This window comes from Eubalaena glacialis, chromosome 5 (genome assembly GCF_028564815.1).
Source record: "Eubalaena glacialis isolate mEubGla1 chromosome 5, mEubGla1.1.hap2.+ XY, whole genome shotgun sequence".
In the NCBI taxonomy this organism is placed as follows: domain Eukaryota; kingdom Metazoa; phylum Chordata; class Mammalia; order Artiodactyla; family Balaenidae; genus Eubalaena; species Eubalaena glacialis.
The window spans coordinates 1,625,811-1,641,246 of NC_083720.1; the positions used below are offsets into that span (position 1 = coordinate 1,625,811).

Here is a 15,436-nt window from a genome sequence, read left to right on the forward strand (position 1 = left end):
ACTGACGGCACGACAGTTCATTCCCACAGGACGTGCACAGCTCACGACTGGGGTGCTTGCGGAGTCCAGCTCTGGGGTCAGACAGACCTGAGTTCAATCCCAATCCTGCCTCCCCCTGCCTGTGAAGGCTCCAGCAAGTTAACCTCATTTGTAAGACAGGGTGCATTAGGATAATCAAAATGTTAACAAGCACCCCCAAAGCCTCAGTGCCTTAAGCAACAGAGATCTATCCCAAGCTGTCACTCACTCCCAGCCCCTTCCCCAGCTCCTTCACTCCCCCATGGCCCTGGGGTCCTCTACTGGATCCTGAGCCTCCTGCCAAGGAACCAGGGATGTAGACCACATCCACAGGAGGACAGCTCAAGAGGTCTGGTGTTGGGCCTGACATGGTGGACCCCACTGCTGCCCACAGTGGCTGAAACTCAGTCCCAGGACTTTCACTTGGGAGAGGGCACCCAGATGGTAGGCAGCGTCTCTGCCACCAGGGAGGGCGTAGGTAACCGGACGCCCGGGACGCCGGAGTGCGCTGAGTCAGGGTCTGTTCCCAGCAAATGAGCACGAAAAGAAGTCAGGGGGGGGGCACCCGTCGAGACACTACATTCTCAAAATGACCCAGTAGGAGTAGCCGGCAGCCACGATGGCCTCTGGGACTCCATAAAGTCCTCCACACACGGTTCTGTTTCAACCCCACACCTCTGACCCACCTGCAAGTTCCATTGATAGTGACAGAGGTCATTTCTTGAGCCATCACTGTGAGCCTTTGACAGACATGGTCCCCTCACCCCTGCCTGGCAGACAGGGCTGCGGGAGGGGCAGTCAGGGTTCCCGCCCAGGCCCTGCTGCCCTGTCTGTGGCTTCAACACCATCAAAACACATAAGCCACGTGGGCCGCAAAGACTTAGGGCAATAAACACGGGAGAAATGCTGACAACCCACAACATTCTAGACATTTATTTGTCTTTGAACTGGAATCAGCTTCCCTTTGTCCACCTTTGTGTGGGCACACGGCACACACTTAAGGGCTGTGGCTACTCGATGCTATCAACTCCAACAAGACTCTGCCTTCAAAACCAGCAGATGACCGTTCAGTCACTTATGGGCTCTCAGATGTGCATTTTCACACTTATAAAACAAGCCTATCTGGTGTTCTGGGAACGCCTGGCAGCCTTAAGGAGAGGCACTAAAGCCTCCCGACATCACCCACCTCAGAATGGAGGGTCAAATGAAGTCGCCCAACACACTTCCCGTTCAGAGGGGGGCAGTACACCGAGGGTTCCCTCCCCGCCACGCCACCGCCTGCTGGACGCCGAGGCCAGATATCAATTAGGCGAAGCTTAAGCCTCCCTGCCTATGACTCACCCATTTAACAGAAACCGTATCACACATTTCCCATAAATACAATGCACTGATGGTAAAGCACAGACCCCTAAGTGATGACATCAGAGTTGGCACAGAGTTGGCACAGAAATTGATGCTCGCAGCCTGTCTGCAGCTCAGCCTCTCCCCTCCCGGCCAGTGTCGGCGGCACAGGCTGGGCGTGTGCGGCCCCACAAGCTCCCGCAGCCCCAGACAGAAGTACAGCAAAGCCTGGGAAAGGAGGCGAGAGCTGCCCCTGAGTCTACTTAGCAGACCCGGCATGGGTGCTACAAGACTCCTGGACAAGTGGACTCTCGGGCCCTCCCATCTGCCCAGGCGGGACGATGCTGTGCGTCGTAAGGAAGGCTCTCTGGGGGAGGTGGGGCGGCCAGACCTGGCAGCAGGGAGGGGGGCCCAGCACCTTCTGAATTCAGGGACAAAAAACAGGTGCACTAGGCCAGCCAAGCCCACTCTGACTCAGCACAGCGGAGCATCCTTCCCGGGGCTTCCGAGCCCCACTCTGGGCCAGGCACCCGCTGGCAGAGGGAGCTCGGCACTGGCACAGCCTGTGCACTGGGCGTCCGCACCACTGGCTTTCCTGCAGCTCACCTCGGAGACAAACGCGCAACTCCAAGGACAGCCTCAGCCGCAGCTGGGCACTCAGAATTTATCGGCTGAGAAAGAACTAGGTAGCAGCCTGGCTAGAAGTTAACACTAAAATCCCAAGACCCTAGAGCAGCATCTGTGCCCAGCGAGGGCTGCCCTCAGTGCTCTGAGGACAGCAGCTCGTCTCCCACTCGAGCGGGCGGGGAGAGCGAGGCCCGTGCTGGTGCTGCCGCGTCCCACTCACGGTCACGCTCAGGCTCCCGTGCAGAGCCCAGGGCAGCAGGGCCAGGTCGTGGGAAGACCACCGTCTCACTCGCCTCCACCACGACCCCTCCCGCCACGCTCTGAACCGGGGGCTTTGCTGACCGTGTGGCTGAGCTTCTCTGGGTCCCCGTCATCCGTGTCATCACCGCTCACCGTCGGCCACCGTGGGGGAGCCCTGTAAGCACAAGTGGGCTGCTCATCGCCTGTGTATGCCGGGGGCCGTGCAGACACAAGCCCAGGCCTTTCCCCAGCCCTGGGGCCCGCTCATTTAACACCTGAAGGGCTCCCAACTGCCGCTGCACTTCCAGGCTGTGGCCCCCTCCACCTGGTGGTCAACGTGCAGAGTGCCAGCCACCAACGGGCAGCTCCATGCCCACTGCCCACGGCCGGGTGGGCCAGGACTCTGGAAACAGGGAGGGGCCCTGGGCCTGGCTCTGGACGCCCAGCTGCTGACTGAGGCCGGGTTAAGTCAACAGCCACGGTGGGAAGCTCCGCACACATCCCCCCACCCCCAGCCCACAGCAGGCAGAACTTAACTCTGCAAAGATCAAAGGGCTGTTCCTTCAAGAAGCGCACACACCCAGCAGGTTACTTGGCTTCTCTTCGAGAAGGCCATTTCATCCCTAATTTGAACCCAGAATACTGACAGAAAGTTTCCAGATAAACATCACTCGGCAAAGCACTGTGTTTACAAGGAATGCTTCCCCACAAAGAAGGGGGACAAGGAAAATTAATGACCCACATCCCAGAAGTGGTTTGGGGGTGCAGACAAGAGAGTTCTTCATGAGGTGCACGTGAAGCGTGGTAATTACCATGGTAATTACCATGAGCGTGGTAATCGCCATCCATCTGGACAATGCCACCTACCCGCCAATCAATTCTTCCTCAAAGATGGAAAACACAAGTTCATCCTGTACCATTACTAACATGCTCCTTGACGGTGGCCAAGAAGACCCGGTGGGGTCCGGTCAGGGTCCTCCAACCCCCGCACCAGCATTTCACCCCTTAGCACAGTCAGCAGGGATCAACAAGAAAATTATAACCCAGCATGAAACACAAGTATTGAGACTTTTGTTTCAAATGAAGACCCCGGTATTCCAAAATGTTTCCCCTTCTGAACGTTAACTCTTTTTTGGAAAGCCTTTCCCCAAACAAAAGCAAAGACACTTAGAAATCCTGAACACTTTCCATGGAAAAAAATCATAATAGTGTTTAAAAGACTGCCTTAAAGAAAATAAATGGAAATATGAGAGTCTGCAAATAACTACTGTACACATCAGCTTGGTTTGTTACTCAACTTCGGTAGTTATTAATGATTCAGATATCAAAAATTCTAAGTGTCGTATAAGAATGTTTTAAAGCATTTCCAAACGCTTTTTAGAACTACAAGAACAATGAATATTTTTGGTTTCAGAATGTTTTCCACTGCACTGTAATGAACAAGAAGCTCAGTGTTCAGTTTTAAACCAAAGCAGGGATTAAATCAAGAATTCAGTTTCAATTGTACATCTATCTAAATACAACAGTGGAAAAAATCCTAACTACAGGCAACAATCTCTCTGAGACACATCCTCCCACAGCTAACATTTAACACTTCAACTCTTCCAGGCCCGGAAACCTCCCAGAACTGACTCCTGCTCACTTGCGCCCAAATGTGTTAAATTAGACAGGAAGGAGAAGCATAAAATTCAATTCATAACCTGAGGCCAAAATATGAGCTTTGGTTTGAAAAATGAAAAGCTACTGGGGTGACCTAACCTACTCCAACCCTTCAAATAATTAAGACATTTAACCCCAAAGACAGATGTCCAACAAGGAACTGCCATGCTCAGACTGACTGCAGGGCAGAGATCTCAGACAGAGATGTGTCTTGAGTCCAGGGGTCAGACAGCAGGCCAAGACACCACAATGAAGGAAAGAAGAGGACCAGATGAAACGCTATCCCCTCCCTTCTCCTAAGGCGCGCAGCTCTGGGCTGAGTCGCTGGGATTGGCTGACTCACCAGCTCTCCACCTTGCCCTGGTCAGCCCGGGAGCTGGCTTTGGAAGGGCAGCTGCCTGATGAGAGGGAAAATTACGGACATGACTCTCAATTCTGGGGCACAGTCTCATGGGTAGTATCATTTTCCACTTTTAAAGACTTTCCCCTAAACTGAAACAGGCACGGCCACTGAAATTATTCAGCTGTAGATGAAACAGAGATTCCACGTTGCTTTTCTGTCACTTCCAACGATGTATTACAGTTAGGCAATCCTAGAAACAAGTCCTCTTCCACAGCCACGTCTGGAAAAAGGCACGCGGAGCCCTAGGACCCTTGGCAAATGTGTTTTCAGAGACGCCAGAATGTTCCTGTGATACGTTTCTCCGCTGGCCCTTGCCGTTTATCACTGAAAACCTGCTGCTGCGGCTCACCCTCACAACGGCCTTCTGACAAGTCCCCTTGGTCTTTCCTTAACTGGTGGCAGAAGTCACACAAACAAAAAGCCGCTCCTTGTACACACATCGCGTGCACAGGCTGCCACCCTCCCCTGGCACCCTACCCAGCACCAGCAGGTAGGATCAGAGCCGCCTCGGGGGGACTGCAGCGAGGAGAGGGCTGGGCAGGGGGCTGCCAAGGGCAGGGAGGCCCCAAACCACAGGCAGCTCCGGGAAGCACCAGGGTCACACCAAAACACCACTAATAAGCAGCTGCTACAAAGACAGGGAGGTGCGAAGGGGGAGCAGGGCTGCGCAGCTGCACCAAGCAAGAAACAACCCGAATCCCCTCTGGGTCAGGCCAAGGCCGAACAAGGGGCGGTCCCAGGCACCCTAAGCCCTCGACCCAACACTGGGAGAACTCTCCGACCCCAAAGGCGATGAAGCATGAGCCCTTCCGGTCCCTGAACTCGCCCCAGGACCTCGGGTGCCCATCCTCCAACGGACCCGCTGCAGGAGAGCACAGATTTCAGGAACACCTGCCCTCCCCAGCCCACCCTGGGAGATCACCCACGGCGGGGGAGGGGAGCAGAAAAGCCAGACCCAGAGAAGTGGTCAGCCCTGGGGGGGGGGAGGCGTGGCGGGGGCAGTGTTCCTTGGGTCGCTCAGGCACACTGTGGATGTCCGAAGCGCCTAGACGTGACCACTGGCCCCACCCCGGCCAATACCCCCCCCCCGGCCAAGACCCCAGCGCCCCAGCCCTACCGCGGTGCCAGCCCCCAGGGTTCGACCCCCGGACGCCTAGGATGCTCCCAGGACTCTGCGCCCGGCTCCTGGGCACCGCCGCACCCAGACTAGGACTAGCTCTGGCCGCAGCGGACACGAGCCCTGGGCGGGCGGCAGGGACGCAGCGCCCGCAGTGCGACTGGCGCAGCTGCCGAGGAGCAGGGCGCGCTGCCCAGACCCCGACCCCACGGCCGGGGAGGGGCGCCGCGCCGGGAGGACCCCACCTCTGGCCCCGCTGAGCCTGCGGCCCCGGGCGCGCTCACCCCGCCGCCGCCGGGCCGGGGACTGCCCTGGATTTGACAGCACGCGGGTGGGCACGGGCGAAGGATGGGCACGGGACAAGGATGGGGACGCGAACTGGGCCGAGGCGCGTATCGGTCCTGGTTCGGGAAGGCAGGGCCGGGACAGTGGGATGGAGACCCGCTCTGGACACAAGGAAGGAGGGGTCCGTCCGGGACCCGGGAGAGAGACATGGGAGTCCCCTCCAGAACCTGGGGTAAGTGGGGAGAGGATCTGTTCCGGATTGCGGAGGGAGGTTAGGCGGTACATTCCGGGTCCAGGATAATGGCGGGGTGGGGGGAGGCAGAAGAGGAACGGGAGAGTCATCCCTGGTGTAGGGAGGGGGGATGGAAAGGTTTTTCCGGGACCCAGGAGAAGTAGGAGGGTGTCTGCTCGGGCTGCGGGTCGGCGACCACGAGGTGTGAGCAGGGCACCACGCAGGACCGGAATGAGAAGGGAGAGGGGCCCATCTGGCAGCGGGCAGGCGTGGGGAGGGAGTGCACCCCGGCCCGAGGGTAAGAGCAGGAGGGGCGGTTTGGGACCGGGCGGGGTGGGGGGACCCGTGGAAGGGGGAGGGCGACGGTGTGAGCAAGTCGCGGAGTGGAGAGTAGGGTGTCGGCGGCACCACGGAGAGGCCGGTCCCGACCGGGAAAGGGGGTCTGCCTCGGCAGCGAGGGACGGGTCCGCTCACCTTGGGTTTGTACAGCCACTTTCGGAACCTGTTCATCATCGCCGCGCCGGCCCGGCCCGGCCCCGGCGGCCCTCACCTCCGCAGCGCTGCGCCTGGGCCCGGCTGCGGCGCGGGGTGGGCGGACGCGGGGCAGGGCCGGGCCGGGGTCCCGCGCGGACCCGGGGCGCGGGGCGGGCGGCGTCAGGTGCGCGGAGCAGGTGCGCCGCCGGGAGATGCTCGGAGAGCTGCGCGCGGCACTGACCCGCAGACCCCGGTGGGCAGGCGGACGCGCGGACTGACCAGGCACGGGGGCGCCGGCTCCTCGCGGCTCACTGACACCAGGTGCCTCAGCCGGCCACCGCCGCCCGAGCCACACATGCGCCGACGCGCCGCGAGCCCCAGGCCAGCCGCGAGCCACCGAGGCTGCCCAATCCGGTCGCTGCGCCGCGCCGCGCCCCGCCCGAGGCGCGCTCCCCCGCAGGCGACCCGGCCCGCCCGGAGGGGCCGAGAACTACAAGTCCCGATGGGCATTGCGGGGAAGGAGGGGCCCTGAATGTGGCGACCTTTCTGGGCCGCGTGCGCTGTGCATTCTGGGGGTTGTAGTCTTCCCGCGGACGGCTCCGGAGCGTACAGAGGTTGCTAAGTGACAACGCCCAAACTGCGCCCCAGCACCGCCCCCGCCCTGAGGGTTGCCGGGGTTCTGGCGGAGCAGAAGTTGAAGGGGAGATCCACTGCTATTCCCCAGTCCCCTCGCGCCCGCCAGCCCTGCAATTGCTATGCGGCCGGGCGGTGGCGAGAAGGGAGGTTCCGGAGCGCCCGCGGAGCCCGCTGACAGGTACGGGGGGAAGGGAAGCAGGCGAGCCCCGAAAGGGGGGCGAGGCGCGTCCCCTCAGCACCAGCACCACCCACGAGCAACTTCCCTAGATCTGCGGGCCAGTTCTCGTCTTTCTTGCTTCCCATCTTCTTGCTTTCGCTCACCACCTTTTTTGGTCTTCTTCCCAGCTCCTTGACTAAAGTTAACGGTGCTTTTTTTTTTTTAATCGCCACAATAAACGATGCTTTTTAAAAAGATATTCTCCCGTATTCACTACTACCCCTAGCCATGCCCTAATTTGGATCCATAAAAACAATCAACAAAATCTGAGAATCTATTCAGTGCTAAGCAGAAAGCTAAAAACAAGTGTGTGGTCTCACTTTAAACTCCCTCTGGTACCTGAAGAATCAGGCACAAAGAGGCTGCTGCGCTCTGGCTGTAGGAAGGAACCCTCCCCCAACCGCCTTGCGCTTTCCCCTGCCCCCACCCAGCACCACTTCGGGTACGTGCAGATTTAGGGTGCACAAGAGGGAGGTAACTCTCTCTTGATAGAGAATTTATTCTCTGCTGCTCATGTTATCACTGGCCCAGGGTCCAGGTGCTCAGATGGGCTGGACTCCCTGGCCCCTCTATTCCATTAGAGTCAATGTGAGTCTAGGCACAGGCAGCCGTGAGATTTCCCTGAGTGCTGGCAGTCCTCCGTGTTCGTTTTTGAGTACCTGATTGATCCTCCCCACTCCCCTCCAGCTACCACCCAGTCACTTCTCCCCTAAAGAGCAAAACCCCTCCGGAGTTGCCTCTTATCTCCAATTCATTTCCACCTTTTCTCTCTTGAGCCTGCTCCAATCAGATTTTCACCTAGCCCCTCCTCCCAGGCTCTTTATCTAAGTCATTCTTGACCTCCATGTTGCTAAATCCAACTATGAGAGCTCAGCCCCGCCTCTTCCAGGAACAAGTGTCCCAGCTGAGTACTCCCCTCCTGGACACACTGTCCTTACTTGGCTGGAACAGATCTCACTCTCTGCCTCTCCTCCTGTGGCTGCTCCTCCTCAGTCTCCTTGGCTGGCATCTCCTTGCTCCTCAACAACCTGACACTAGAGCCCCGGGACTCGGTCCTTGGAAGCCCCTCTATCCACCCTCTCCCTGGATGATTTCCTGCGGTCACATGGTTCAATAAACAACCATTTTCTCCTGACCTTCCAAAACCTGCATCTCCAGCCTGAACCTTGCCCCGGGACTCTAGACCCCTTTTCCTGTTCTTTGCCAGTTGGATGTCTACCAAATTCCCGCAAACAAAACGTGTCCAACTGCACTCCCAGTCATCCCCCATAAATCCTGCTCTTCCCCCAGCCACTGTTTCCAGTCCGAGAACTTGGGTAGACACCCAGTGGGTGTGCCCTTGGCCTACTCCAAGTCTGGGACTGTTGTTGCTGCTCAGAGCCTCCCTTCCTATGCTTCCCAGTTTGAAACTGTGCTCAGGATGAAGGCTGACCTCAGGGAAATGGGTGTATAGTTAGGATTAGATTCAGCTTTATGCAACGAAAAATTTCAACATCATAGTGACCCAAACAAGATTATTGGTGTTTCCATAAAATAGGTCCATGGGGAGGCAATCTTGGGAGATATGACACCCCCAAAAGTCATCAGGGATCTGGGCTCCTCTAGCTTGCTCTTCTGCCATCTTTGCATGTTTCCTCGTGGTCCAGAATTGCTGCCTAAGTTCCTCCCATCACCTCCTGAGTCCAGGCAGCAGGGTGGAAAAGAGAAGAAGTGTATGCTCCTCCCTTTCAAGGAGACTTTCCGGAAGTCTCTAACTCTTCCACTTCTTGGCATACCCAGATGCCAGGAAGGCTAGGAAATGTCATCTTTCAGTTGGGCAGCAATAGACTCAACTAAAAAGCAGGGTTTTGTTACTCGGGAAGAAAGGAAGAGTGGAGATTGAAAAGCAACCAGCAAAACCTGCCACATGGGTCTGTACTTTAAGCAAAGCCATCAGAACATGACTTAGCAGAAATCCTTAGTAGACTGACTTTAATCAGAATTAAAAGCCAGGAAAAGAATGTATTTTAATTAACACACATTTGGGATCCATGTAAATGAAGCCTCTCTAGTGGTTGAGAGTGTTGAACTAGTGTGTGTCTGATGGAATTTAAATCTCCTCATGTAATTTCATTTCTGTCTGTAAAGGATTTGCTAAGAAAAGACTTGGTCCAGCCCACCTTTAAAGTTTTCTTAAATATGGGACAGTCAAGTCCTGTGAGTGGAGTTAAAATCAATATTAAAGAAACAATAAGCTTGGGAATTAAATCTCCCTACCCACACGTTTGGTTTTACACCATTAAAATAAAGCTGAGGTTCTAAAAGCACGCATCAGGATTGGATGAACTTCAATACCTGTTTCCTACCGAAAGTTGTGACTATTTTGACTAAGATTATAGGCTAATTTCAGTGGGAATGCAGAACTCAGGTGTCTCTTCGCGATGTCCACCCGCATGGGCAGCTCTCTGTGCCAGGTGTGGGGCGCCCAGCTCCCACCCCGAGGAGCCCTCAGGCCCGACAGTGAGCCAGAATTGCAGGGGGGTTGGGCCCAGCAGCCACAGCGCCCCCCCCATCCTCCACCCAGCCCCTCCATTCATTGCTTCCGGTCCCTTCCATCCAGGCCCCTGTGAATGCGGGGAGGGCTTGGGTGGCTTTCTTGCTCCTCTTGGACTTGCATCATCACCAAAGGGCCCCTCAGGTCATCCTTTCTTCAGAATGTTCCGGCTCCAGGACAGGAGGGGAGGGCAGGGAAGCCCTCCTGCCTGGGTGCAGCTTCCCCTACACACACAGACACACACACACACACATACACACACACACACACACACACGCACGCAGACTGTGCACTCTCACCGCCCACGTCAGGTACAAGAAGGGGCACTTTCCATCCCGTTCCTCCAGGCTGAGCGCATCCAGGGCAGCCCGACACATAACCACAATGGGGTGGGAGGAGGAGAAAAACTCAATCCTTAACATTGTTTCCATAAAAACAGACTTTCTACCTAGGTTCAGGACTTGCCTTTTGAGCCCTGGAATGTGACTGCTATTTCCCTTTATCATGTTAACATGGGTGCTTCTTTCACACAGTTCTGGGATCAGGCAGAGTGGCTGGTGGGAGGACTTTTAGACCCCAGCCTGGGCCTCAGCAGTTGCCACAAGCAGAAAATCCTCCTTGGGGATGAAGAGGCTGACCCCCTGACCCCAACCCCCAGCTCAAGGCTGGTTTGTTCTCTTCCACTTTAACCTGCCTAGTAAATATTATTGGGACATCTATTATTTTCCAATTAAATGAGACAGTAAAACTGAACTCTGTTGAACTGTAGGATCTGTGGAAGCAAAGGTTTAAAAAAGCACTGCTATGATCTTTGGGTAGGTCTATCTCTGGATGTTAAAGCTGTCTTTCAGATTGAAATACAAGCACCATTTAGGGTGCTTGATCCTTTTGTACGTTTTTACAGTCCCTCATTCATTCCACAGACAATTCTGTGGCTCTCGCTGGGTGCCAGCTCTGGGGTAAGGGCAGAGAACTCAGAGGTGATAAGCCAGGGCCCTGCACCAGAGGCTCACAGGAGTGTAAGGGAAGTTTGGGTGACTTCGGAGTAGGCACAGAGAAGGGGAGAGCTAAGGGAGGAGGAAGGGAGGCTACACAGGTGGTGATATTTGAATGGGGTGTTGAGGGATGCCTAGGAGTTCACCAGGAAGAGCAGAAGGAAGAGTGTTTGAGGCTCTGGAGACACATGTGATGGGGCTTCTGAGCCAGTGAGAAGCCCAAGTGGACAGGGCTGGGGCGAGGAAGGAAGAGGGTCCAGGGACGGTGACCCTGGGCTGTGAAGGGGTAGGGCAGGCTGAGGAGACCCCGCTGGGTCCTGCGGCAGCTGAGAACTTGGAGGATGTGTTAGTGATGGATGGAGTGGAAGGAGACTCCCCTGACCGGAGACCACTCCTCCCAGACCTCCTGCACTTCAGAAAGCGGCACTACCACCTGCCCTGAGGCAGTGACGCGCCCTGGTGGTGCCGGCAGCTGGCTTACTCAGCACCCATGGCTCACGAGCACTTCGGGACAAGAACTGATGTGGAAATAGGAACTCTCGGGCACCCCCATAAGCCTTCGTGGGTCTTGGCCTTTGCTCAGGCAGTTTGCCCTGGTTTCCATAGACCCCATCTCCGGATCCACTGACCCTCCTGAGACGTGGTCTCCAGGGCCTGCCCTCAGCATCAGGGCTTCAAGCCATTTCCAGCACATTTCCGAGTTCCAAGAGGCCTTTCTTCTGGCCTCATTCGGGAGAGGCTCCTGCCGGCTTTTGTGTCCATGCACAGCTGGGGCTGGGCCCTGAAGCAGCCCCTAAGGAGCTGCCCCAGTCAAGCCTCTGTGCTGGGTGGCGCTGGGGCCCATGTGTGCAGCTGGCAGAGTGGTGGTGACGCATCCCCTGGGCTGACAGGCAGGCAGCTGCGGAGCTTCCTTCCCTGTCCTTTTTTTTTTCTGGCCGCATGGCATGTGGGATCTTAGTTCCCCGACCAGGGATTGAACCCACACCGCCTGCATCGGAAGTGCAGAGTCTTAACCACTGGACCACCAGGGAAGTCTCTCCTTCCCTGTCCTGATGAGGGCAGGTGTCAAAGCCTCGGTAAAACTGCTCCAAAACGGGGGACCTGAGAGGTGCAGAGCTCCCCTTGGAGTCCCTGTGCCCCGTGCTCTTGGCCTGCCACCTGCTGCCACCTTCCTGGAAAATCTCCTGCTTCCCAGTCCCAAGCCTGTTCCTTTCTGGGCTCCCTCCCCGGGCCGGGTGCGGGCCCCACCCCATCCACAGAGCCGTCATTCTTCCTGGTTGGAGATGGGTTCCCTGAACCCTGGTGCCCAGAGTTACCACTGGGGAGCCCGAGGCTACCCTGCACCCCTCCTGTCTCTTCCTACACAACCTGCTTCAGGGCGCTCAGGGACCCTGTCCATCAATTCTGGGATATTCCCTTGCATTATGTCTCTCCCATTTTTCTGGAACTCCTGTTAACTGGAATTCAGATCTTTTGGAGTGGTTCCCCAATTTTCTTGGTGTTTTTCTCCTACTTCCTACATCTTCATCTTTTTCTGCTCTCTGGGAGATTTCCTCAGCTTTATCTTCTGCCTCTTCTATTTATATCTTTAGTTCTGCTGTCATATTTTAATTTCCAAGAACTCTTTCTTTTCCTGCAGATGTTTCTTGGATACCGTATCTCTCTTCATCTCTCAGAGGTGGTATAGTTGTTTGTTTCCGGGTTTTTCCTGCTGTGTATGTTGTCTGCTTTCTCCTACTTCCTTTTTTGCTGGTTTCTGTTTCCAAGTTTGGTGTCAGAGGCTCTCTGCAGTGTCTGGTGGCATTTGGCCTTCGTTCTCTTTCAAGTGATGGTGGGGAGGGGGGACTCACCCAGTGGACCGTGATTGGCTGGGATTGGCCATCTCACTGGTGACCCCAGTGTCAGTGTATGTGGCTTTTGTTTTTTCACTCAGTCTCCATCCTGGAGGGCCTCAGTCTGGGTGCTGCCATCCAGAGCCATTCCAGCTTGTTGGCTGGAGAAGAGGTACCCCTGCTGTCCCCAGGGCACTAGCAGCCTGGCTTTGCCAATAGCTGGGGCCCAAGAAGCCAGCAGCGTGGTGACCCAGGGAAGCTGCTCAATCAGCATGGAACAAGGGGGGGATGAGAGAGGAGTTCCTGGGGGGCTTGGCCACCCTGCTCTAAGGACAATTTGTGGGTCACCTGTTAGAACCACTTCCTGGGGTCCCATTCCTACTCCAAGCGGCTTCTCCAGGGTCTGCCAAAGAAGGGCTCTGAGCAAGCCAGTCTCCTGGAGCTGGTCTGTTTCTGGAATGCTCACGCCTGGCCACTTACCGGCTATGCATCCCCTCTGGGTGCTGGTTACCTCATCTTTAAATTGGGGGTATTGAACGTGGTGACCCGAGGATTCTCCTTGCCCCAAACTTTTGTGTTTAGGTCCCCCTCTCCCTCCGAGCAGGGCCTGCTGAGTCATCCACCACCAAACCCCAGTTGGGCTGAGGGCCACTCAGGCTGATTCACAAGGTGCCTCCACTCTCTGGCCTGGCCTCTCCCAGGGGTCATCCCCACCCGTGCACAGCTGGAGGGCTTGGGGGCACGTGGGGCAGCCAGGGAGCCTCCAGGGGCGGGGCAGAGAGGGCTGCTGGGGCTATGGGCGAGTGGGAGCCTGGGGGCGGGCTCCCCAAGGCCTGCAGGGACACATTCCAAGAAGTGGGCCTGGGGTTACCCCCGCCGGGGTCCCCACTTCCCTCCAACACTCCTCGCCCCACGAGGTCCCAGGCTCCCTGGTGGACCTCCTGTCAGTTTGGTGAAGGTCCTTCGCCACCTGCCGAGCTGACAGCCCAGGGTGCGTGGAGGGCATGACCTGTCACGGTTTGCTTTTAGGGTCCCACCTGGGAAGATGGCCTACTATGGAAAATGCATTGAAACTGTGATTAAGCTACTGGACCAATTTAAACCTGAGAAGGAGAGTCCCGAGCAGTTCCTGGAGGCTGCGGCCACCTCCCTGCAGGTAGGGTCCGAGTGGTGGCTCAGGGCTCACGGGGAGGCCGTAGCAGTGACACCTGTCAGGAGCTTTTTTTTTTTTTTAACTTATTTATTTTACTTATTTATTTTTGGCTGCGTTGGGTCTTCACTGCTGCGTGCGGGCTTTCTCTGGTTGCGGCGAGCGGGGGCTACTCTTCGTTGCGGTGCGCGGGCTTCTCACTGCGGTGGCTTCTCTTGTTGCGGAGCACGGGCTCTAGGAGCGCGGGCTTCAGTAGTTGTGGCTCGCGGACTCTAGAGCACAGCCTCAGTAGTTGTGGTGCACGGGCTTAGTTGCTCCGTGGCATGTGGGATCTTCCTGGATCAGGGAACGAACTTGCGTCCCCTGCATTGGCAGGAGGATTCTTAACCACTGCGCCAATGGGGAAGCCCTGTCAGGAGCTTTTTAGTCTCATACCTAACAGCCGCTTTCCTTCCTTCACGAGGAGAGGCCCAAGGCGAGATTCCCAGCTAGCCAAAGGCTTGCGTCAGCTCTCACTCTGAATCTCGGGTGCCCTTCAGGGATGGGACCCCCTCTTTGCTTCAGGAGGCATTCCTAGCTCCCAGAATGTGCATCTGACTACTCTCGTGACAAGGGAACATGGGCGCCGTAACTCGGGGTGCATCTGTGGGGTCGTCCCATCCTCAGCTGAAGGTGGACGGGAGTCAGCCTCGCAGGCACCTCGGCTCAGCACCCTCCACTGAGGGACATCTTCGTCCCCCAGGGCAGGGATGTGCGTGGGGCAGAGGGGCCACACCTGGAAGAGCTACTCGGCTCTTGTTCCCGTGCCCCGGGGGTCCCTGTCCTACCACAGCCCACCCCACTTCAAGCATATGCAGAGAGACCCCGGGCTGAAGTCTCTGGGCCCAGGTCTGTCCTCGCTCTAGCACCTTGGAGGCCTCCCTGTGACTTGACCCCGCATCCGTCCGTCCGTCAAGGGCAGGTGCCAGGAGCAGGGGCACGCGTTGCAGGGGTGCCACCTTCAGGACTCCAGGCCGTGGACTCCGTTGGACGGGGCATCCAGAGGAGGCTAAGTCCACCCAGGGAAGCGCTCGGGGATTACCACTCGGCCTGCTGCCCCCATCCCCCTTGCCTGCGCCCCCTGGAAGGAGGAGCAAATGGGGTCTTATGGGGTGAATTGCCAGCTGCAGCCTTCCCTTACTCTGCTTAACAAGGCTTGTGAGCTGCTTTGCTGGCCCTGGGATGTGACTGGGGCCAGGCCCCACCCCCATACACCTGCAGGGGTGTGGCCTCTGCTGTGCTGCAGACAGACCCACCTTCCCTTTCTCCATCAGCCGCCTTGTGGGGCAGCAGCTGGAAAACCTGGTTGGGAGGATGGGGGGCAGGGCCCCGGCAGTGCACGCAGAGCCGAGGCGTCTGGAAACCAAAGCCTCTCTCACAAGAGAAAGCTGGGCACCGCTGCCCCAGTCCCTGCTCCCCTGTGTCATTCAGAAAAGGATGTCTCTGCCGGCTGGAGCCTGGCAGTCAGCAAGGACTGGGGCGTGGGCTGCACCTCCCTCCCCCAAGTCTCTGCTCCCCCTCCTCAAACTCTCCCCTGAGACCCTAAGCATTTTGGGGGAATGATGAAAACAGCCAAGGCCAGGCCCATCCACAGTCCTTCTCTTTCCCAGTCTGAGTTGGCCTTGCACAGCTCAGCGC

The 15,436-nt window shown here is 57.0% G+C and overlaps 2 protein-coding genes across 2 annotated transcripts in view; one reads left to right on the plus strand and one right to left on the minus strand.

The window, feature by feature from the left end:
- ZFYVE28 (zinc finger FYVE-type containing 28) overlaps nt 1-6,467 on the minus strand; it is a 113,898-nt gene extending 107,431 nt beyond the window's left edge. Inside the window, exon 1 of the mRNA XM_061191054.1 lies at nt 6,397-6,467. Coding sequence (XP_061047037.1) covers nt 6,397-6,435 — 39 coding nt within the window. The 5' untranslated portion in view covers nt 6,436-6,467. The remainder of the gene's footprint in view (nt 1-6,396) is intronic.
- Nucleotides 6,468-7,101: 634 nt separating this feature from the next.
- The window catches only part of CFAP99 (cilia and flagella associated protein 99), a 43,045-nt gene continuing 34,710 nt past the window's right edge, over nt 7,102-15,436 (plus strand). Inside the window, exons 1-2 of the mRNA XM_061191055.1 lie at nt 7,102-7,210; nt 13,639-13,765. Coding sequence (XP_061047038.1) covers nt 7,152-7,210; nt 13,639-13,765 — 186 coding nt within the window. The 5' untranslated portion in view covers nt 7,102-7,151. The remainder of the gene's footprint in view (nt 7,211-13,638; nt 13,766-15,436) is intronic.